The sequence below is a fragment of the Toxotes jaculatrix genome, chromosome 8 (assembly GCF_017976425.1).
Source record: "Toxotes jaculatrix isolate fToxJac2 chromosome 8, fToxJac2.pri, whole genome shotgun sequence".
NCBI lineage: Eukaryota > Metazoa > Chordata > Actinopteri > Toxotidae > Toxotes > Toxotes jaculatrix.
This window is the reverse complement of record NC_054401.1, coordinates 22,094,709-22,119,741: the sequence shown is the minus strand read 5'-3', so window position 1 is coordinate 22,119,741 and position 25,033 is coordinate 22,094,709. Positions and strand designations below refer to the sequence as shown.

Genomic DNA, 25,033 nt, shown 5'->3' with positions numbered 1-25,033 from the left:
GCAGATTAGACTATAGTCACAGTCTTTTCTGAGGTCAACCAATGACAATGAGCTCTTCATCCAAAGTGCAGTTGCAAGTTCTAACCAAAACAGAAGAATTATGAACCTATTAGACCCATTCTAAAATTCCTGGATTTATAATCAGTAACTTGTGACTCAGGTGTGCTGACTTTTTCTCAAGTCAACGCAAAGACATGAGGAAGCAGCATTTTGTCACTGTGGTATACATACCTCGAACAGCCTCACTGATGATCTTGGAGCAACCCAAATCTGACCAGGTTCAAAACTAAACTTAAAAACTACCCGTTCTCTGCTGCCTCTAACTTAATCCTTGTCCCTGCTTTGATTTTGCAATTTGTTTATATTTTTTAACAATTTGTCTGATTTATTTTGTTATGCGTTTTATAAAGCACTTTGGACTGCTGCTGAATATGAAACACTTTTGCCTTTAGTCTTTTATCACAGTGATTGCCAACACACCTCATCCTACCAATGTTACTGGTGTCACACACTTGTACTAGTCTGAGGGGGGTTTTGGGGCAGACATTATGGTTCCAGTGATCCTTCCCCTCCCTCTATCCCTCATTCTTTGTTCCTTCCTCCATCCTTTGCTCACTTGTTACTTTGTTCTCTCCTGAGCCATTTGACGTTAATTCCCAAAGATTTCTCCATCTCAAACTTGCCGAAGTGACGGTGTCACCTTTTAAATGCTGACGTGACTGTGTGATCGCCTTTGTGTTGGAGGCTGACACGCTCACATAGAAGCACAAGAAGATGCGTGAATGCAAAGGCGTCTTTCTTATAATCGAGTTGAAACAAAGATGAACTCTTAATAAAGAAGGCTCCTTTGCCTCCTGCAGACAAGCAATTCTTTTGACATAACAGCAGTGAGCCACTGTTTTTAGAACTGCATTCATGTACTGAATAGAAGCTTAGAGATTCTGACCTAAAAAAAGACAAACACTGGAGCAAAAGACATGGTGTTGTAGCAGAGGATGTGGGCGAATCTCCTGAGTTCACTGATGAGGAAGTTTAGGAACTAAAAAGGAAACCACTGCAGCATGAGGGGTGGGGGGGTTGGAAAAGATATTTGACACTTGAAAACTTTAATGAATCAATTCCATATGAAGGAATTATGTGAGATCATTGTGTAGAATCACTCCACATATCTCTTTAAATCAGAGTACGCAAAACCTGCTCAGCACACTCGCTTGGCCTTGTGTTCAGTGTGGAAGTCCAACTTGGCTCAGGCAAGGAGGAAAGCTGGCCACAGAGCTCTTCCTCTTGTTCCCTTGAGAAATTAGAAATCTATAAAAACAACACAACTTTGTGATTGTCGATAAAAAATACTCAGTATCAACTGGTGCTACTTTCTCTACCATTTTCTTACACCAAACCACAGTTTCATCTAGACTGTGTAACATTTTTCTAATGTTTTTATATGAAATGTGCTCCAAAACAGTGGAGAGGTGCTTTCACAGGCTTCTGTGACCCAGACTCACTGAACATCCTGAACTTGTATATTGTAGCCGTAGCCCTGAACCTTATCTCAGTGGATGGAGTTTTTTCAGTTCGATTTTTGCTCTTTCTCTTTGCTCACCTTGCTTATTGGTGGTGCATTCCAACAAACACAATTGGCTGTGTCCTTGGGTCAGCTGTTAGCAAGGTTTCAGTGTTGAAGCTCGTTCCTCACAGGTGAAAAGAGGATACTGGTGACACCATTTGTCAGGCAGCACATTCCCGTCTGTTTCCTTCTCAGAACAACAGTGGAGTTGGCAATGACAAGAATTGCAGCAGTGCATAGGGACTTTAGCTGTGCAAATTAGGAGAAAACTGGGTGGAAATACACAGAGAAAAATAGAAAAAACAAATTATCTGCAAAATACAAAACGAAACACACAAAAGAGGAAAAATTAACAAAATTTTGTCCAGATATGATGCAGAAACCTGCAGAAACCTGAAACATTATTTCATAGGAAGAACTGTGTCCAGTGGTGGACAAGGAGAGAATAAAGCATCATTGGTTATGTAAAGGACGTAGCAGGCTGACCTGGCGTGGCATGGCACAGCATGGCATGGCAGGCTCCAATGAGGCTTCACCCACCCAGGGCTCCATCCCGCCTGAGCTCAACACAATCAGGCCTCGACAGTGAAACCGACTTCAGGTTACCATGACAACACGGAGGCACTGCCTGCATGGGACAAAGGCTGGCAGGTCCCGTGTGTGTGTGTGTGCGTGTGTGTCTGTGTGTGCGTGATTGAAGGAGAGAGAGTGAGTGATGTGTGGCAGAGCAGGCGCGGCCCTCCTGGGGCCCTCATTCGTTTGTCTCTCGCTGAGACCACAGGAGCCCTGATGCAGCAGAGATGGAGGAGGAGGAAGAGGAGGTGGTGGTTGGGGTGAGGACAGGGGGAGGATGGGGAGGGGGTAAGCGAAAGAAAGGCAACTGATGTGGAAAGACAGGATGGTAAAAAGATGCAGAAAGAATAAGAAATGGAAAGGGTGGCAGAATAAATGGAATGAAATTTGTGGGGACTAGAGATTGTTCTGTGCCCATTTGTTCATTCGCTCATCCATCAGTCATGTGCTACGTCTCACACAGCACAGCCTGGATCTTGACAAACCTCCCTTTAAAGACTAGACTTCACCATTACAATTTGGCAAACTAATTACACCTATTAGCAGGGCGCTCAAAATGCAAAATTTTAATAACCTGTCTTCCACACTGAAAGTTCAAATGACTTGAAACAGCACCGCTCCCATAACCACAGAAAGTAATGAAACAATGGCAGGTCTGAATGCACCTTTTTACTGCTCCAAAACATTAAAAATGAGAAATTGATCCTTTGGTTCCTCCTGCACTCACCTAGAGTCAACTATTCGAAGCACTTTGATGGCACAGAAACTTATGCAAGACTTTTATTCATTGATTTTTTTTTTCTCCTCTGCTTCTATTAAGACAATAACAACTACAATTAGACTTTACATGTTGTCAGATGGGTTGTGGACGTCCTCACTTGACGTCAGAGGGTCAAAGTAAACTGTGTCTCATTTATGTCTAAGCAGAATTTGTCCTCTAATGGCTTCCCACAGGGTTGTGCTCTTAGCCCACCAATCTTCATTGTCTACACCAGTGACTGTAGAGGACACTACATGGACAGGACCATCTTAAATTTGCAGATAACATAGTTGTTGTCAGTCTGCTTCATGGAAATCACTCATCACACGAGGCTGTGGTCTGAAAATATCTAAAACCAAGGATATGGTTATTGGCTCCAGAAAATCATCACCTTCTCAGACTGGTGAAAACTATGTAGAACTGCAGGAGCCTTTGTCCACAAATTGACCAGAAATTGAGCTTTGAGCTGATGTGATTTATTTTGTGGATTGATTGGTGTAGTAATTTGAATTTGTGAAATTGGAACCAACTGGGCAACACTGTCAGGTAGCAAGTAAAATCACTGGTGTGCAGCAGCCTCCTCTGTCAGGCATATTTTGGCAGAAAAAACATCTATCATGGTACTTGAATTGTCTTGAATTGTCTTATTGTGTTTTTATTGTGTTATGTTACAATTTTGTTGTGTTTTTTGATAAAACTAACTTTTTCTTTTCTTTCTTTTTTCAGGTGTCGATCACACAAATGAGGACCTGAAGAAAAACTTTGTAAGTAAAATCGAAATGACTTAAAATTAGATTTTTGAACAATAACTGATTTCTACCAAATTGGATTAAAACCGGGCTATAAAATATCATCACTCCAATTATCTCAAGCGGAGCTCTGATTCAGTTGTCCTTTCACGATTATGTTCAGGCACCAGTGCTGTTTGGTATCACAGACAAGTGGATTTTCATTACAAGGAAATCTTTATATTGACTTTCTCTTTAGCTGCCCAACTTCTTCATTACTTAAAACCTTGGACAACAAGTTTCATATAGTGATAAAACGGTTTTATTCTTTTAGGCTGGTGTTGCACTGGCTGGCCATAAAGCATATGTGGAGTGGCAGTGTTGTTTGCTCCTGCCTTGTCATTTATAATCCTATAGGCAGTTTGAGGCATGCAGGCCAACTTGTACTTTGTCAGAGCAGATTGGCTGGCATGGATAAGCCTGACTGGAGAGAAAGAGAGAGAGAGAGAGAGAGAGAGAGAGCGAGCGATACATAATTGCTCTTGTTCAGTTTGCTGCCAAGACATCCTCCTCCCGTTATGCCTATATACATTGGCAAACAAGTCATTCAAACATGTTCACTTTTACGAGGCACACACATAAACCACGCACGCACACAGACAGGGATCGTGTCCGTGACAATGATTGCCATCAGTCAGAAGAAATATGATGACAGCCTACTGTAATTCAAGTGCCAGTATCGGGAGTTTTTCATGGGATTCCTTCATTTCCTGTCGTGCCATTCAGATGTTTTGTGCTGGGAGTTACGTTGTCTTACACAAGTGCTTCATTTGTTTTCTGTCTGGCGTACAGGAAGCCCTCGCCAGTTTTGACCTGTGTGCTTCACACGGTCTGTCTCATGATCCCATGCCCATCAGAGACGAGGAGAACAGGTAATAAATACACTGTTGTCCTTTTCTTTCTTTTCCTGGGAGACTTATTCAGTTGACCCATTCATTTAATCTAGATGAACAACAGTGTAATGAACGGGTTAAACTCCAACTACTCTGGTTAGTTCTCCTTCAAAAAGCCTTTTCCTTTAACAAGGAAAATAAATCATAAATCTTCTTCTTTTTTTTTTTTTCATTGCTGTGTATGAACAGGTTTTTAGCAGCAGAATGTTTTCCTTGGTTTGAGTTTCGGTTTGTGGTATCCTGTGTTTGTTTGTACCAGTCTTAAATTGGGGATGTGCTGTGCGAAATTGTCTGTCCAGGCTTAGTCTGGGTACATGCTCAGGTCAGTTTAAAAAAAAAAAAAAAAATCTCACATCTGTGCATATTCTGTCTCAGTATGTGGCTAACATCTTATTCCCTCTCTGTTTCAGTCACGGGACCCGGTGTGCAGGGGAAGTTGCCATGGAGGCCAACAACTCCTACTGCGGTGTGGGCATTGCCTTCAACGCCAGGATTGGAGGTGAGGAAAACAATACAGCCTCATAGAGACAGTGGGAGGCAGTGCGTTGTGGGTGTGTTGCACTGGCCGAGACTATGACATGCAAAAATTCAAAAACATTTGTTAGAGCTCGCTGAGACAACATTTATTACAATATAATAAAAATAAAATCTATCATAACGAAATCTCTCATTTTGGCTGAAAATCACTGAATATATTTGTTGTTTGTGTTGTGTCCTGGTCGTCTGTGAAGGCCTGGCCCAGTCAGTGTTGGTTTTGTGTGTGGTTGCAAATTCTTGCCGGAAATAGCTTCATCGACTGTATTTGAAACTTAGAAATTTCATGGAAGAAAATGAAAGCTATATATCTCTTAGAAAGTCTTCAAGAGCTGTGGTTGCATGCAATGAGAAATATTTCTTGAAAAATAAAAAGGCTGTGAGAGCATATCATTTATAGATAAGAAAATGGAGATATTGTGCATTTTGTGTGTGTACATAGCTTTGTCTGTGTGAATACGACAGACTACAAAGTGACTGGCTGCTATCAAGACATACTGACCCTGTTTAGAAGTTGTTGGGTTTCTTTTTTTTTTTTTTTTTTTTTAGAGTTTCAGTAATAGCTTTTTTAGTGTTGGTTGTAACACTGAATGAATGAGTCGAATACACAAGATTTTCTCTTATGAAATCAAAGGTTTTTATAGGATACACTAAGGGTGCCATAAAGCATAAATAACGAGGGGCATATGATTGAGTCTGAGTAAGAAATTTTCCCACAGCGCTCAGATCTGAATGCCTCGAAATCAATTTCATACAGTGGCATCATCAGCATGAAGCACGGACAATAAATAGAGGAATCCCTCGGTTGAACTCTGACATTTGAACCCTGCTCAGTGATCTTTAACCCTTAACCTCCCCTCATCTGTCAGAGGCTGATGAGGGCCTCTTTCAGAACTGAAAAAAAAAGTGGGGGAGAAAAAAAAACAGTTTGTGAAGCAAGACCATGAATTTATTTCCACAGTTAGTCTTAATTTCACCTTGCTGAGTCTATTTTATCCCGACTCATAAACAGAGTCTAGCACACACAGGAGATGAAAGGGCAGGACCCAAATGAAAGATGCATGTTGAACTACTGGGTGCTGTTGAGGCCTGTGCTCGCTGTCTGACAATGAGGGATGACTGAGCTGAGTTTTTACCTCTGTGTCCACCTTCGCTTTGGAAATGTACTCACAAATCTCAGAGCATTTATATTTTAAAGTAGCCTTGTTAGATTTGTAGTTATTGACTGTATCTTACTGATTCATCACATCAGTAAGATGTGATGAATCAGTAAGAAAGAAGGCTAATAAAGCCCAGTGAATCAGCTTGACACATTTTCATGTATTCCAAGCAGATTATAAAAGACAATTAGAAGAAGACCACGTCACTGAAGTTAACATATAATTCTTTAATCAATCAACCCGTGTTCCTGTTGGTATCAGTTTCTTTTGATTAATCTTTCAAGAAAGCCTCAACAAACCTATTTCACACACACCTCTTTCCAACAGATCCATAGTAGCATCATTGCAGCGTCGCCACTCTCTTAGTGTTTGAGGCAGCTATAGTCTCCGCTGTAGGTCTGCTTCCTGCTGAAAGCAGCTACAGCCTGAACCTTTCTTCTTTATTACAACTCTTCTTCTCCGCAATAGTAGTGGACTGACAAAATGTTACATAATGTGAAGTAATCCACAGTCCCACCCATGTATTATGTGCATACTGCATATTGGGATGCTAATTTGGCTGCCATTCTCAACTTTGATAAGTATACCAAGGCAGAGTGATGCCCTCTAGGCTCCCTGGAGGCAAATAGAAGAAAATACTTACCTCAGCTTTCTCTGCCTGTGGTTATTCTGTCAGCCACTGATGTCAAAATATAACATTGCATGTCAACCTAGGCTACTACAGCCACCGTCAAATTGCAAGTATTGCAAGCAATATTGCCACACCAGTGTATCATAGGTTTGTATGAAAATAGTTGAATATAATTGATAAAGTTCCTTTCACCAAATGACCTCATAAGATGTTCAAGCGCCTCCTGTCTGTTTTTTTTTAAATTATGTTCTATTGTTAATACATTTGTCACTGAATTTTTAAAATATATATTGTCTTATTTTCTTAATTTTCCCCCTTTTTTGGAATTTGTGCAATGCATATATTGAATAGAAGAGTAAGATTTATAGAAGGTGTCTAACCAATCAAATGGTGGCAAATCAAACACTAATGTGTATTGCAGGTAACTGATGAATGATTGGTGAACTTCATGACACCTTTCTACAATAACCAGCAGAGGTTTATAGTCTAAAATACTTGATGTTAGATGCTTTTTAACAGACTCATGGTAACTGATAATCCAGAAAAATCAAAAGTCATTATGTTCCCGAATGTGAAAGGTAGTTAGTAACAGTCAGCCTAACCAGCGAGCCTGAAGAGGCTCCTTTTCAGCAAACATTTGTTTGCTTGAGAAGAAAGTAATTAATATAGAATTCAGTGCTTTTATTTTACTGATAGTGGCTAGGTTACTGAAATCACATTGACTTACATTCTCACAAAAAAAATTCCTTTCAACATTTTAATTTCAGCAACCAGTGATTTAGCAAATGCAGAGAAATGAAAATGGCAGAGGGACAGCCAGAGCAGGAATTCAGCCAGTGAGAGAAAACACAGATATAGAAAAGGAGCAGACAGAAACAAACAGGGGGGAAAAGAGGAGACACACACAGATAGAATAACAAACAACACAGCTGCTATAAGTGTGCTTACAATATGTTTGTGATGCACATTCACCTCGAGTATTGTGTCACTGTGTAGTTACCGTATACATTTTTTGTAGGTGGGATATCACATTAACTTTTTACAAAATGAAAAACAGGATCCTTGTGTCTGTGTTCAAGCAGCACCAGGATACAAACTGTTCCCTCTGTATTTTTGTTTGGAGTTTAAATGTAAGTTTCATTTTCACACCAGCCCCCTTCTGAACTCTGATCTCTGTGACCTTTTCGATCCAACCAGGTATCCGCTTGTTGAACGGCTCTGTCACTGATGCCATGGAGGCCACAGCTCTGACCTTCAACATCCACTTCATTGACATCTACGTCTGCAGTTGGGGCCCACGGGACGACGGGGCCGAGATGGACGGGCCGCACAGCCTGACAGAGCAAGCCCTCCGGCTAGGAACTCACAAGGCACAGCTTTCATCTCTAAGTTCACACTCGTGCTGTCTGTGGAGCTGAGACTAGAAAGACAAAATATTGAGCATTTGGATTATCTGGCCAGATTTAGATGCAAATTCTTTTTTCTATTTAAGATCTTATAAAACAGATGTCCATGCCAAGTGGTGCATTATTAGTTTAGACATAAATCAGGAACTAAGTCCTGAAACTGAAACTGATCCTTTGAACTAATATTTGTTCTAGCAGCACAATGCTTGCTTTCTGTGTGAATGAATTCAGTGCACAAGTTGTAGCAGCTGCAAGCTGTGTGTTTGACCAGTGAGTTAATGTTCAACATTGCTAACTGCTCCGTGATAGTCCCTGGGCCATCCCACAGTGCAGTTTTACTTCATGGAGTAAGACGGTAGAACCAAAATTTAGAGATTTAGTCTTGACGTTGGAAATATGTATCTGGGACTGTGGGAGGATTGCGTTGTGTGTTTTTACACATAATTTTGTTACGTCGTTGCGACTTTTTCAGCCAAACTTGGAAACCTGTAGTCCTCGTGGAGACCAAAGCCCCTAATGAGGTTAAATATCATTTCTGAGGTTCTGGTTAAGCTTAGGGCAAGGCTGTCTATAATAAATGGATGTCAGTGCAATGTCCTAACTTGTGTGTGTAAGAGTGAAAAAGAGGGAGAGAGAAGCAGCAGGTGCATATCCACTGGAGGGAATGAGAATATAGTGAGAACGTGGGTTTTATTGATACAATTATTTCATGGGTCACTGATCTACAGTGCTAGTCATCACTGTAAACGTTCATGGTCGGAGTTCAGGTAGGAATGTGGTAAGTAGAGGACTGTGGGAAACTGGGTGCCTAAAGAGGCCTGTGAAGCCCCTACACTGTGATAAAATATTCAAAACCTGTTCACTTACAAGTTTTCAGAAAGCCGTTATGGTCAAAATGAAAAAATCGTGTAAATGAACATTGACTTTGACAGACGTCTTGTGAAAACAGGTTGATTATGTCGCCCTGGACCTGTTTGTCTCCCAACTTTAGTTTATTTCTCGGGTTTGTATGCCCATTTTTGCTGTTGCCTAAAGTTCCTTTGGTTGTTTGGAGTTGCACTGACAATGAAAATGCCTTTTTTACTGCTGCTGTGATTATTGTTTTGTGGCTTAAGGTTTCTTTGGTTCTGGCTTTGTTTGTTGGACTTGATGCTTGTAAAAATACATCACTGGCAAAATGAAAACTGAGAGGATACTGTAGACTACTCCCACTGTCTTTCATTTGTATGCTGTTAAAAACCACAGATTTCAGCACATCAAAACAGCTGAAGAGAATGAACATTGAAATAATTGTTTTTCTTTAAACCACAAAGATTCTCTTGGCCACTTGCCCTATACTAAAGCATTCTCGAAATACTGTTTCAATTTCTTTCTTTTTTTTATATTAAAGAATAGATGTTTTTCACTTTTCCAGATATTGTAAGTACATATTATTTATTAGTATTTCATATATGAAATACTCTGCTGACCACGGATGGACGGTCTTCATGAAATCCACTTTTCACTTTGACGTCACTATGTTTGTGCTTTCAGGGTCGAGGTGGGAAGGGCAGCATCTTTGTGTGGGCGGCAGGTAATGGTGGAATGCAACATGACCACTGCGGCGCAGACGGTTATGTTAACTCTATCTACAACATTGCCATCGGTGCTGTCACTCAAACAGGGAAGCCCACCTACTTCGGCGAGCCCTGCCCCGGGGTGATGGCCGTCACTCTGACAGGGGCCAGCGTGGGAGGCTCTCTACCTCTGGTTAGTGTGCATGTACCCCCTAACACATCTAACAACAACGTTTATCATTAATGAGTGCATATATATGTGTGTGTGTTTGAGTGTGTGTGTGTGTGCCAGCGGCCCTGCTCTTTGACTCCTGTGAGCTGTGAGAAGCCTGTTAAAGAGCAGCCACTGGTGTGATATTTTTAGAGGCCTGCCAAATGACCTAGGTGACTGCTGGGCGCACACACACACACACACACACCACACACCACACACACACACACACACACACACACACACACACACACACACACACACACACACACACACACACACACACACACACGTAGACACAGAAGCAAACGAGTGTTAATTGGAGGTAAAGCATGGCTGTAGTGGCTGAGAAAGGGAGAGGAAGGAGTTGAGGTGTTGATGGCGGAGGTAACAGTGAAAAGCCAGGAAAAAAATGCAGTGCCAACTCCAGGGCTACAGAAACAGAAAAGCCAATTTTATCAGTGTGATATCACCTTTGTCTGCTGGGATGTCTGCCCTTTTCCACCTCACATCAGGAGGTGGTCAAACCAGACACAGGTTGTTTCTTTTTTTGTTTTTTTTTAATTATCATCACTGTAAAGTTGTGTTGACATGTTCTAATGACAGGGAAAAAAAACTGCTGCAGACACAGTGTTGGAACTCTGAAGGCTTGATTGGCATCAAAGCTGCATACTTTTCTAAAGGCTTCCCAGAGAAATACATCTCAGCTGAGTAGTTGTGTAGAACAGCTTACATGCACCCATCTTCTTATGCTGTATACTGACACATCTATATACTTATATATTTGATTTCTGCTTTCTCCAGGTCACTGTGACCAACACTGGGGATGGCTGTGTCACACAATTTCCAGGAACATCCAGTGCTGCTCCAATCGCTGCAGGAATTCTGGCTCTTGTCTTGGAAGTAAAGTGAGTGTCTACCTGACCAGCGGTACCACACACTATTGACACGACAGTAAACCAATAAATGTGATACTTTGTTGATTTGTATAGGGGTTCACTGTGTTGTTCAGGGACACACTTTAGCGTGTGATACCTAGTTTAGTTTAGTTTAGCTTAAGACACCACTGGATTGAATTAAAACCTTACAGTGCCACTAAGGTTGATGTGGACTCTTAGTCACTTCATGGAGATGAAAACATAGTTCCAGGACGGGCCCCTCCTCCTGTTTTGTGCAGTAAAGCTATGAGCCTTTCTTTTGGAAATCAATCTCCGCAGACTGATTATTTTCCTTTTCAGTTAATCTGTTGATTCTTTTTGCAATTATCAATTAATTGTTTTCTGTATAAAATGTCAAAAAATAATGAAAAATTCCAGTCGTTCATCATTTTCCCTGAACTCAAGGTGATGTCTTCAAATAGCTTTTTTTGCCCACTGAACAGTCCAAAATCCAGAGAACAGAGCTGGTGTTTTACATTTTACTTTATAAATGACTTTAAAAATTACTCAGTTATAAAAAGGACTGAGGATCAATTTTCTGTCAGTTGTCTAATCAATTAGTCAAGGAGTTGACTAATTATTTCAGCAATAAAAGAGACGAAAGAATTTTTACATTAAAATTCTGCACCCTGTATCTCTGAGCTTTTTCCTACCTTGTCTCTCCTCCCCATTTCCCTGTCTCTCTGTTTGTTTTTTTAAGGCCCTCCTTTGATGTAGATCATCTTTTTCTCCTACCTTTTCTTTCTTTCTGTCTCTCTCTAAATCTGTAGATATATCTCCTTTGCTCTTTTTTCTTCCTTTCTCTTCTTTGTCTCGCCTGCCACTTCCTACCATTTCCCAAGCCCCCTTTTTCCTCATCCCTCTTAACTCGCCAGCTGTCGGTGTGGCCTCGGGCCTGGTGTTTTGTGGTGGTATCAACGGCGTCTACGCCTCCTTCATGTTATGGATGGTACTAGAGCCTGGCTTTACTGCTCCAGCTGTCATGCCACAGCGTCTCAGTCTCAGTCGCTTGGCTGTAAAATGGAGCGCGGGTCCCCTGGGCGAGGCGACTCCCAGGACATTACTGTTAAAGGCTTTGTCGTGACCCGCTGCTACTGACTAAACTATATATCACCTCTCTGGCTCAGATCGGCAGCATTCTGCTCACGTCTTTATGGAGCTGGGTTCTCTCTCTCTGTCTGTATATCTTTCTGGGTCTCTCTCTCTCTCTTTCTCTGTTTCTCACACTTGCTCATTCTGTGTCTCACTCTTTCTCCCCACATTTCATACAAACACACACACTCGTATATTCTTCCATTGTCTGTCTTACACACATGCAAGCGTAGAGTTTTTTCTCTGATCCCCATTCATCAGAAACAACCTGCCTCCTATAGAACAACAACAACAGGCCCCAAAGCATTTGTATCTATAGACATGAGGGTATATTTGATACATACTGTAGAAATTCAGTGAAATGTTTCCAGAATTGCACTTCATTGTCAGTTTTGTTTTGTATCACTGTCTCCAAAACAGCATTTAGACTATAACACATCAAAATCTCATCATGTTAAAGCAGTGGTTTCCAACCTGGGGGTCAGGATACCACAGGGGATCCCAGGATTTGATGGGTTATCAGATGAACGAAGGGATAAGACCACACATTTCTTTATTGTTTTATTACTTTTCTCAGTTTTTTTTCTTCTGTTGTGAAATTTCTCCTCTTCATTCAACTCAGAAATCCAAGAAAAAAAAAGGTCTTTGTTAGAGCCGCTCATAAGGACATGATCTGTGATGTGGGGCCGTAGAAGACAAAGCTTCATTGTGCTGGGAACCATAGGGTTATGTAGACAGTCCCTGGTGTATTGATGAATTCTTTGTGTTTAACGTGATGTCTGATTTTTACCTGTGCTAGCAGCTCTGTAGATGACTCTTGACTTGACTTTAGTCTCTAGAGACTTTAGTGATCCCTGGACTTTTCATCTAGTGGCACCAGCAGGTCGAATTTTCACTTTTACTGAGAAATATCTGCAATATGTGTTTATTGTTAATAAGACAGCATCAGTGGAGCTCACACCTCAGACTACTGACCCACATGCCATTTTAAGTGTCCTCTGTGGACTTTATGTATTTGCACATACCTATAGTTCTGTTGAGATATACAGTATATAGTCTGTTTATTTTTACTTGTGTGGTTATTAGGTTGCGGATTTAATCCCGCTGTTTATCACTGTATCATCTCCACGTCCATTTTCTTTTCACGAGGCTGCACTCTCCAGCATCGCAGCTTTTCTGTGGTTGTTGAGGAAGAATGCTGTCCTTGTGATCCTTTGGTTTTTCTTTGTTTGCTTATCATAACAAATTAACAAATTGACAACAGTTGTAAAAAGTCCTCATAAGCTACACTACTTCTTGTTCTCCCTAGATGTTTTAAGAAACTGCACAGATTTGGAAGCTAATCAGCTCGGCCTCTTGTTTTTATAATTAATACCAATGGTAGAGGGAAGGAAGATGACCTGCAACAAAGGTGTGTGGCAGGACTTGAATCTGGGATACTATGGTATGTGTCTTAACCACCAGGCTGCCAGGACGCCCATTTCCAGTAGAATGTGAAGGTCTTCTGCTGGCAGCAGTTGAAATTACAACATACAGTGCTGACATAAAACACTAGAAACACTAGAGGGTCTAAATGGACATTCGGTGTGTTGTTGTCTATGTTACCAGAATGGCTTGCAGTGTGTAACTGCCCTAACAGTGTCAGGGTGATCACTGTCTCTCTGTCCCTCTGATGCTGGCCTGTCTGTCTGTGTTTCCATCTGTCTCCATCCATCCGCCGTGACGGCTGCCCAACAAACCATCAGGGTGAATCAATTCTTCACTCATCCACTTTGTCAGTCGTTCTGTCTCGGATTGTTTGTTCACTTTATCACCATGTCAGCCTCTCTGTCACTTTATCTCTGTTCCTCTCGTCCATTCATCAGTATGTCTGTCCATTTTCTCGAAAGGACCAGAACATTTGGTTTTCTTCCCCCTTAAAATTCTTGGATTTGGACACCTTTATGTCCATCCTTTTCTGCTCCTGCTGAGTTTATTTGGACTGTGAGAAGTGGATTGTCTCCTCCTTCACCCCACCCTACTCTGCTCCGTGATCAGGTGAACAATTTTCAGCCAGTCCTTTCATTCAGTCACAGCAGCAGTGAAAATGTATGAATAATCTGTTAAACTTTTTGAATCTTGGTCAGTTTAACCATCAAAGCCATCCACTTGTAGTGCTCCAAATATCTCCATATTGCACTTGCATCATCCAAAGTAAAGGGACTCACCTTTGTCAGTACATGTTGTTGATGGATTTTGTCTTCTGACCTTTCAGTCCTTAAAGTATAGGAATGCATATGTGATGCATTCTTTATATAGTAGTGGTTTATATTTGAAACTCATAAAACAGAGGGTGGTTTAATACATAGATTTTTAATAAGCTGACCTACCTACCCAAAGCATTGTGTTCTTATAGTAATAAACACAAAATTATCAAAAACATCATTAATATCATTACTAATACTTTATGTTAGATCATCTACAGTTTGACCATTTCAGCTTAGGGCTTTAAATGGCCCATGTTGTGTATCTGTACCTGTACTCCTAAACTAAATATTTCTATAATATAATAATTCATTTTCTTCCCTTCTCCCACTTTCTCTGCCAGAATACATTGAATGAATAAGAGGAAATAATGTCCATAATGTTCTCTGTGGGGAGCTGACTAGTAATCAGCTGGTGATCTCAGTGGGGAGAGACACGTGGAAAAGTGAAGAGCTAGGCTATATGAATATTAGCTGATATTAACATACCTCTCTAGCTTTATTAGGCATTTTCAGATTTACAGTGGGGTCCAAAAGTGTGAGACCATTTTCCCTTGAAAAGGAGAAGTGGTCTCACACTTCTGGACCGTAGTGTATATCTAGTTAAGCTGCTCCCTGCATACATGCATATACACACACAGGTGCACAAAGAGTATGCAAAAAGTTTGAATGTGCACAAGGATTTTGGACACACACATACAAATGGTAGAAGTGCATAACTTTGTTTCAGCGTGTCATGCATACGCACATACACACATTTGAAGTGTATATTCAGGTCCCGAAACTCATCTTTTTGTGAGTTATAAACTTGCATAAATTGGTGTAGACATATTCGCACACACACAGGCACACACAGAAATAAACACTCAAATACAGACATCTAGATACAAGCTGTCCATGGTCTCACAATCATACAGACACACACACACACACACACGCTTGTATGTGTACATGTACTCATTAGCTACAGAAATCAGGGCTACGCTGGTGGAGTGTATTTAAAGGAGATCGCAGGCATGCAGTTATTGGACTTGGCCTAATTGATAAACCCATTAGTAACACTTGTTCAGATAACATGGGAGGAATCTCAGTCTGCTCACAGTCGCACCAAATGGGTTCACTTAGGCTTAGAGTGCAGCACATTAAGAGAAGATTACAGAGCGATGTGGAGCGTCTAACCAGTCCACGCCTCGCTACTGTGAGATTAATAGAGACAAACTAAGGACAGAGATGGTGGGAACGTTGGACTCTGACACTCCACAGGGTGGGGATAGTCTCTCTCTATATATACATATATATGTGTGTGTGTGTTGTACAGCAGTGGGTCTGATGTGTGTCTGTATGAGTGTTTTTGTATGTTTTTCTGTGTGTGTGCTCATCTGCACATGTTTTAGTGTGGTTATGACACAGTGGATGATGATTGGCCCTCTCTTGGGAATATATGTATATGCGTGTGTGTGTGTTTGCGTGTTTGCTTCTGCCGCGTGTGTTTGACTCTGTGTGGGTGGATCTGTGCTGCTCTGTAAATATAACCACATGTGTGTTAGTTTCCCTGCCTTTCAACTAAAGCTGCGATGTGGCTCAGCAGAAGATCTTAATGCGAAGTGTCCAAGCAGAAGATGTGCTGCCTGGGATGAGGCAGTGGGGTTTAAACTGCTGTTTGTCTTGTACCGACACATTATACCCTGCTGACTAACAAGCTTGACTGTTAGTGATATCTCCTTCAGTTACTGTTAAAAGAAAAAGAAAAGAAGAAGAAAATTGAACATGCTGAGCTCCAGTAAAGCAAGCATCAGAATGAATGTAAATGCCTCAATCTCTTCTGGCTGCAAATATGTTTATTATACATGATGGGTTGAAGCCTATTACTGATTTTTGAGGTGAAGCTGATGATAGTTCATTTTTTTGGCTACTCCTCATGTTTTAAATTGGACCTTTTCAAGCCAATAAATTGCAGATATTTAATGTTTCTTGTGTTTTGTTTAAGATCTTTTTTTTTTTGCTAATGGTGTGCACAGTCTGTCCAGCACTTCAGTCCATACTGTCTCCAGTATGTGGTATTGTGCAGTAGTTTTGGGAAAGTACAGACATTCATGGTGCCCAGTGGATGAATCCTACTGACTTTGATGATCCCCTGACTTTTCACCTACTGCCACCATGAGGTTGACATTTGACATTTTCACATTAAAATGATCTTGACGTAGCTGTGATTCTTATGACATGTTATGTCAGAAATATCCACCTGCCTTTACTACTTTCAGTGTTAGCAAACACACAGTATATTGTGGTAAAAAGAATTATGTGGCTTTTGCTCGCTATAGAATCCCATTTTCGATGTTTGTTTACAAAAAAAAAAAAAAAAGTTGAGTGTTATTCCTCTAAACGATCGGGAGCTGACAGTGTTTTCCTCTGGGCCCTGATCCCTCTCTCTTTCTTCACTCCTCCATCTTTCTGTCCCCTCGATTGCCCATCTCTCACGCTCTCTCCCCTGGGCTGGACACTTTGTCCTTGTGCTCCCTGTCTTCTCCTCCTCCTCGTCCTCCTCCTCCTCTCTGCCTGGGCCCAGTGTGAGTGATAAATTATTCGTGGGCCATGCTCTGAGGGCTCAGGGCTGCTCATTCCTGCACACAGAGGACTAGCATTGATCCGGCCTGTGGTTCAACTTAATTGGAAACCCAGTTACACCGGCTACAGACATACCCCGACACACACATACACAGCACATACACACGCGCACACAAACATGCACTTCCAGGCATGCAATCCATACGTGTATATGTGCATAGATATTACAAACGGCAACATAATTACACAACACACACAGAGACATGCGACCCCCACATGCATTCATGCATTAAAGTGTTACAGAATTAACATCTGCCCAAGTATCAGCTACAGTGTGTGTGTGTTTTATGATTTAGAATTGCACACATACAAACTGCAGGACATAATACAGCATTGTACACACTTGGACACACACCTACGGTCACATACAAAAAGACACACACACACACATACTTCAACATTAAAACTCAGAAATCCCGACAAGTGCATGATCTGACACACAAAGACCAGTAGACAGACACAGATCTCTGCACACACACGCACTCACACACACACACACACTCACACACACACACTTTATAGTCACTAAGCCTGCATTCTAAGCAGCACTAAAGAGGAGTAACAGTCCACAGTGGAGCAATATGGAGGCCCAGGGTTATCGATTGGACTGAGACACTGACTATCATACAGCTAATAGATTACATCAGACACATCGGAGCAGCCCAGTCAATGAGGCCTGATCCTATTAACTGGGGATTTGTAAACAGTTGTGTGCTCACTGTGACGGCTGCTGTGCTGCTTTGTGAGCCTTGGCGAGGGGATGAAGGCTGTTAGGGTCTGGAGGAGGCTTATATATTGTTCCACTGTGCCCCTGCAGCCCAGATGTGTTCATGTGTGTGCTGGACAACATGCTTTAATTTTTGTCGTTGTTGAAACAGTGGTGTCAGTTCCCTTTTCTATTCCTAGTGTTTCTGTTTATCCCTCAGAGGAAGCCACTGACAGCTTTCACACAGTAAGATAATTCATGACAGGCAATGTGACTCCTTCTCTAGGCTTTGTTAAAATTTTAGTATCATTGTATGTTAGTGTTACTCTACTTTAGCTTTAGCTTATTATAAGTCACTTAACAATCACAGGAAGAGGTCAGTCCAGAATCCTCTTAGAAATATTTCAGGGTAAGGGCTTCTTTAGACCAGCATCCCCTTTCAGTGGAGTCACTGTGATCAGAGGATTTCGAGGTGAAGTAAATCAGTGTGGATTTTTATACTGCGTTCAACTTTCACTTCTGAATTCACACCACTGATCAATAGCAGCCCATCTTGATATTGCTGACCTATGAGGGTATGGGCGTTTATCACAGCAGACATTTTGGCTTGTCATTGTAGGAAAAGCACAGGTGGAACTGATAACATTTGCAATGGTTCTCTCCTGTTCAAGGTTCCCAGTGAGCCGTGACAATGTGACAATGAGTCACAATGCAGAATACCAGGACCCTCAGACTGAAGCAGCTAACTGGAATTCAGCCATTATTCGTTTCTGCTTTTCCCACTGTGACGAGTCAAAGTATGAAAAAGGCCTAAGGTGAAAAAATGATGGCGCCGGTGTGGCTGCTCTGCAAGAGAGGCATGTTGTGTGGTCAGCAAGAGGACTTGATGGTACAAATACATTTCTTTAAAAGAAAAACACTATGCTAACCTCACCTATTTTGCAAAGACAGAAGGAGAAATTCAGCTGTGCCACATTATGGTGTGACCAGGAACCTGAAGCTGAAATTCCTTTTTAAATGAATACTATGTGTTATTATTGTAACCATTTGTATTGAAGACTGTAGTGAAACCATATAAATCTGACACTGCAGAGCAAAATAAGACCACCTCTATGTGAAAAGGAACCTCACACGTTAACAGCTCAGTTCATCTAAGATCCATTACAGCACCATGGTAAATGCTGGTCGTGGGGTTTTTCCGATTTATTTCGTGGCCTAGACTTATTCATGTCCTTTCAGGGGCTGTGTGGCAAAGAAGAGTGAAAACAGTGAAAACGCTGAAGGAGAGAGAGAGGGAGAGATAGCACTAAACTGGTTTCTCAGCCAACATTGTGTTTTTAAGAGCAAAACGACTTTTCCAAAATAAATAGATCTGTGTCACGGACTGCTAGGAGAGAGAAAAGCCCTCGGTTCAATAATTAATTCCCGAGTCGAGGGTTTTGGAGAGCCGCTGATTGGGCTGATTTTTTTTTTTATTCTGTTATGATACAAAGGAGGCCGTTTGAAGTAATTTGTCCCAGAGAGAGCGGCTTGGAATACCATACATGCTTTGATTTAGCAAAGCAAATTTAATTTTGTTTGCTTTATGCAAACCAGCCGGGGCCGCGGGGCTTTCTCTGATTCCACCAGAGGGGTGATGGTGGTGGTGGTGGTGGTGCTGATGATGAAGGTGGGGGAGTGCACACAACAGAATCACGCTGCTGCCGCTAATATATAATACAGAACGCACACTCATACACACAGACACATGCAGTGAGCAGCAACAGTTCAAAAGTACAAAGCCTATCCCCCCCCTACGCACGCACACAAACACACTCCAATCCCTTTGAAATCAAAGCTTAAAATAATTGTTTGTGTGTTGTGTTTTGTTTCATTCTATCTGTCTATTATTAGTGTTACTGGTATTATTCCTATCATGTTGTTTTAGCTGCCTGCTCTCGCTGCTTGCCGGGGTTTTGTTTTATGCTGCTAATGAAAGCTTCTCTCCTCACTTTTGTTCTGCTTCGATTTTTCCAATACGTGAATGGAATACATCTGTTTATATCTGTGCCTGATATTTCCTGAGATGCCTAACACCCAACAGCACAATAATGAAGAGGCCACTTGTGAATTAATGTTTTTTTTTCCACGGGCTTTTCTTCACATCTTTGTGCAGATATTTGCTGTACAGTAAAACTATGAAGATATACTTCACTATGGCTCAATAGACATGCATGATGAATTGCAGTTATGTCATTAGTGATAGGGGAAGCTAGGTTTAACTGCATAGTACACCTTTAATTATTACCTTTGTTTTGTTCTCACGTGTTGGAGAAATGACTGTCCGTGTACAGATGTTGTGGCAGACAGTGGAGGCATTTCTCCTCAGAAACAGAAAAAAAAGCTGTTCAGAATGGGTGGCCAAGCGGTTTTCTTAGACTCCATTCAAGTCATTTTCTTAGGGAACAATAATGAGTGGATAAAGCTGAAAAACCCAATTTCCTTTATGCTTTTTATATCCTGAAAAAGCCCTCGTTGACGACCCTTTGGTCTTTTGTTACAGAAAACTGAGCTAATATCCTCCAGCTCTCGGCGCAGTTTAAAGGTCTTAATTGGATTCCATTAGTATATTGCTTGACATGACACTTGAGTCCGCTCTATTAGAATTCCCCTGCCTGGGATTAAAAAGAAGACTTTTTCTGCATTCGACTCTCTAGGCTCTTTTGTTAAAGTCTCAAATATGCTTTGTTGGATTCACTGTTTTTTAGTGACACCATTATTAGAACCTTAAGCTTGACTTAAACAGGTGCTTTTATGTCTAGAGGACCTGCTGTAAAAGGTATGGCTGTGTCTCATCTCAGCAGTTTATGTATCAATAAATTTTAGCATTAATGCAGTATAAGCTTTACATGTATGGCTGATAGAATGTGTTGTAAGCTCCATAAAACAGTCCTCCAGCCTCCTTCTCAAAACGGGAGCTTGTGTTGAGCTCCCTGCAGGTTTCTTTTCAGAGTATCAGGCAGAGTTGAAGTGTTTCCTCTGTGGTTTCGCTTGGTGTAGAACACGGGCTGAAGGAAGGATGCGTTTGATGATATTCTGTTTTATGTCTCTTGCCCCAGTCCTGAGCTGACGTGGAGGGATGTTCAGCATCTGATTGCCAACACAGCAAAGATCCCCGACCCCAAAGAGCCTGGGTGGAACATCAACGCGGCAGGATACCATGTTCACCATAGGTATTGTGACACATCCATTCCCTTTCTGCCCCCAACTAAGCTTACGTGTAAACACATTGGTGTATTAATCAATCAATTTAAACATCAGTAGTTCTGTGCTTTAAAGGAGCTACCGTGCTTGGTTGAAAACCTCAATCACTTGTTGCTGTTCCTATCTAAACAATATGCACCTATCAAGTTTAGTTTTAGTTTAGTTTCTCTTTAGAGCAATAATTCATCTCTCTTTCTTGCTGAAAGTTACTTCAGATAAAAAAGACTGATACCACTGTCTATGGTCTGATAAATATAAGACTTGTTACCATAAGGTTTGTCTGCCTTCAGCAGTTTACCGTTCCCATCCAAGAAATAGTCTGGTACATGACCCTCTGTATAACTTGTCAGCTAGTTGTTCCCCCTGTTTACAGTCGCTGTGCTAAGCTAAACTAAACTAAACTATGAGAGTTTTATTGATCTCATCTAACTCTGGGCAAGAAAATAAACATGCGTATTTCCCATTTCAAATTATTTCTTTAAGATAGCAAAGAGGTTTTCAGAGTCTTCACTGGTGCTGTGCATTGTTGCCTATGTTATATATTGTTATTATGCTGTAGTAAATAATTCTAGGTATTGACCCCAAAAAAGTTAGTGCTTAGTGCCACATTTGACTTGAGTAAAACTGAAAAAAAGGTACTTTGATTAAACGTGTGTTGTGAATGCTCCTTTTTAGGTGATAATAATATGGATTTGTCAGCATGGACAAAATACATTTTATTAGTGGACATAAAATATTTTGTTAATTGTTTATCTGTGTGACATAAAGATATTTTCTGATTGAATAGTTTACCTGTCTGCAGTGAGCATGGGGATGCAGTGGCTTTGATTAGGAAATGTATGATTACAGTAATTATACCTACAGTGAAATAAGCCTAAATTAACTGAGAGTAATGGTTGTAACATAAAGCTGGAGGAATCAGGTGTTACATATGACAGTTTAACCAGGTAAGCAGTGTGATCATCAGGCATCTTCCACTATCCAGCACTGTCATTTCCGCGTGGACACACACACCACTTTTGGTCGCACACACACCTACACACACTCTTAATATAAAGTGCTTCAACCACAAAAAGCAGCAGTCTGTTTTATGACAGTTGAGACAGGTGATCTTGTCCAGGGAGGAGTGTCATTGTAATCCTCTAATGATATTATCACACCCACAGCGTGTCTGAGTGTCTGTACCTGCTCTGATTTATACAGACAGAGGCTGCAGGAAATGGAGCTTCTCGCTCTCACTGTATGAAGCATGAATCTGAGAGAGAGGGAGAAAGAGAGAGAGAGGGAGATAGAGAGAGAGAGAGAGAGAGAGAGAGAGAGAGAGAGAGAGAGAGAGAGAGAGAGAGAGGGGGGGGGGGGCCCTGTGCTCCTCCAGACATCGTATAAACGCTTTTACAATGCTTTTACAATGCTTTTACAGTGTCAGCCAGGCGATGACATATTGGTAATCAGTCATAGCCTTTGTGATGTTTTACCTCTGCTCTCTGTCTCAGTCACCTTAAAACTTCCTCCCTTCGTCCCGGCTCTCTCTCTCTCTCTGTCCTCACTTCTTTTTGCAGTTTCTTTTCCCTTTTCTCGCTATTTATTCCCTCTCGCTGCCTTCCTATTCCTCTCCTCCATCCCCTCTTTCGCAGCATGCCGTGTCATAAAATAGATTGTAATTACTGTGTTGCTGTGAGAAGAATGGATTAATTAAAATATAATGATGCCGATCACACCAGCGGGTGTCTGTTGAAATCTGTCCATTTAGGGACTGTGGCAGAGGACTTGTAATGCCCTGATCATACTGCAGCGGCCACGCTAATTATGAAGAATGGTTTATTGCATGGGTGAGGACGGATGGACTAGACAGTGCAATGAGCACAGGGTCACTTACCATCAATGAGGTTGTTACAATACATTAAAGATTAGATATGATATCTGTAATGAGAGGATCCATGTTTAAGAAAATTGAAGATAACACTGAATGCTTAGTTTGAGGTTAGTGAAGAAGTGAGACTTTTTTTTTTTTTTTTTTTTTTTTAATTTGAGGTCCAGAGAACATGAAGGCACCTCTCTGTAAAAAAAAATGTACATTATTCTACGTCCTACTGCCAGTAGACATAATGATGAATTTAAGGTCTTGTTTTGCGTTGGGCCATTTCCTAGAAATGGCCTCTGTCAAACAGGAAGTGAGAAATTTAAGGCTGTTTGTTTGGAAAGAAATAAAGATGAAAACAATAAAGTTTAAAGCCAAGCACATAAAGAAAAGGGATCCCCCTACCAACAATGACCAACTTTGCTACGATGTCTGTGGCACCCAGCTGCTTCCTACTATAGATGCTGTGACAGCTGGGCAGTGTAGTTTTTAGCAAACATTACTCAAACAAGGCAAATAGTTGGGGACTGAAGATTAATGTACATTTGCTTCTCCAGTGAGTATTTACAGCAGCAAGGATAGTGAGCTGTGTGTGGGATTGACTCGAAATAACCTACATGGTAATTAGTCATTAAAAGTTACACAGTCTCTCTTTAAATGAGAAAAATCAATGGAAGTGTCATGTATAACCTCTTTAAAAGTTTCACAGGGAACGTGTGTGAATTGAGGACAGATGGTTGCAGGGAAAGCAGCGACTCCATGGCTTTGTAAAAGCTGAAGGAAAAATAGCTGCCTTATAGATGCTGGATGAATTGGCATTGATGTGTGTGTGTGTGTGTGTGTATGTGTGTGTGTTTGAGGATTTAAGGGGCTGTTGGGTGGGTTCCCATCTGTTTGACCTCCATGTAGACCGGGAGCTTTCGAAAACTCTCATGTTGGGGAGCGACCCCACCCTCTACCTCTCCACCCTCAGCTCCCACCACCGTGACAACTATAAACATGTCAGCCGCCACACGCCAGAGCAATCTGCAATCAGATTTACTGTGCATGAAATATGGTGGTGCTTTTATTGGTCCAAAGACTTGTCACTCATAATTTATAGGCTGTTGCCAGGCCGGCTGTGATGTCAGCGAGCTCCCAGCACCCTTGGGAGAATCAGAAGGGAGAGAGAGTGAAATCGATAGGGGCGAGGAGTGGTGGTTGGGTGGGGGATAAAGATATAAGAGGACAGAAAATTTGTGTGTGTGAGAGAGGAGAGAGAAAAGGAATGAGGGAGAGAAGGTATTGGAGATGGGTGAAAAGAAGAAAAAAAAATAACACGCATCCATCCTGTTCCTCTCTGTGGTGAGTTTATCAGGTTGAGGGAGTGAAAGTGTCAGTTTTTTCCAGGGCCTATACAAATGGATCTCCCTCTCCTCTCCTCTCCTCTCCTCTCCTCTCCCTGTCCTCTCCTCTCCTGCGGCATTGCTCTGCATCCTTTGAACACTGACACCTATTGATCACATGGTCGGCAGCGGAAAAAAAAAAATTAATCTGCGATTCACATCTCCACTTGAAGCCTCTCTGACCCAGAAATAGAAAGTGGAGAGTCTGGTGCTAGCGGCTTTGCACCAGAGGGATGACGTACAGGGAAGAAGCAGAACGTCCAAACAGGCTTAATTTCATTTAATCTCTTTTGATAGCATAGGTGAAACTACAGTAATTATCCTGTGGGAGATTTAGATAGAAAATAACAGCGGTGGAATAGATCAAAGGAACACTGCCCTCGCTGCAAAGACAAAGTGAATATCAAGGAGAATGCATGAGTGGTGAAATGATATCTTCAAAAAAAAAAAAAAAACTGGTATGGCATTAAAAAATGAGATAAGATTCAATCCCTCTTTTGAAAAATGATACTCAGTTCACAGAGAACTATTAGAATGTTTACATTTGCGGCATTTTGTTCCATATCAAAATAATTAATTGCCTCCATTTTCAAATTAAAAGTACATTACAACACAATTAAGGATGCAAATGAGTTTGGGCCTGTCGCGAGGAGCCAGGAAAAGTGAAAGAGTGACTGTGTTGATGTATGAGGGTTTGCGTGTTTTTTTGTGTATTAGGTGCGTCGCAATGGATCATTGTGCGTGACTGTGTATGTGTGTTTGAATGCAAAAAAAAAGAAAAAAGTGTCTTGCTGCCATTATTGAAGAGGAAGACTGAGTGTTGAAATTACATCAGCATAGGGAAATAAATCAGAGCTCTGCAGTAAT

At 41.3% G+C, this 25,033-nt stretch overlaps 1 protein-coding gene across 1 annotated transcript in view; it reads left to right on the top strand.

Annotated features, from left to right (window-relative positions):
* Positions 1-25,033, top strand: part of LOC121186588 (proprotein convertase subtilisin/kexin type 4-like) — a 155,447-nt gene that overhangs the window by 83,458 nt on the left and 46,956 nt on the right. The window contains exons 7-13 of the mRNA XM_041045364.1: positions 3,624-3,661; positions 4,478-4,557; positions 4,989-5,077; positions 8,101-8,273; positions 9,843-10,058; positions 10,881-10,984; positions 20,779-20,892. Of these exons, the coding sequence (XP_040901298.1) occupies positions 3,624-3,661; positions 4,478-4,557; positions 4,989-5,077; positions 8,101-8,273; positions 9,843-10,058; positions 10,881-10,984; positions 20,779-20,892 (814 nt within the window). The remainder of the gene's footprint in view (positions 1-3,623; positions 3,662-4,477; positions 4,558-4,988; positions 5,078-8,100; positions 8,274-9,842; positions 10,059-10,880; positions 10,985-20,778; positions 20,893-25,033) is intronic.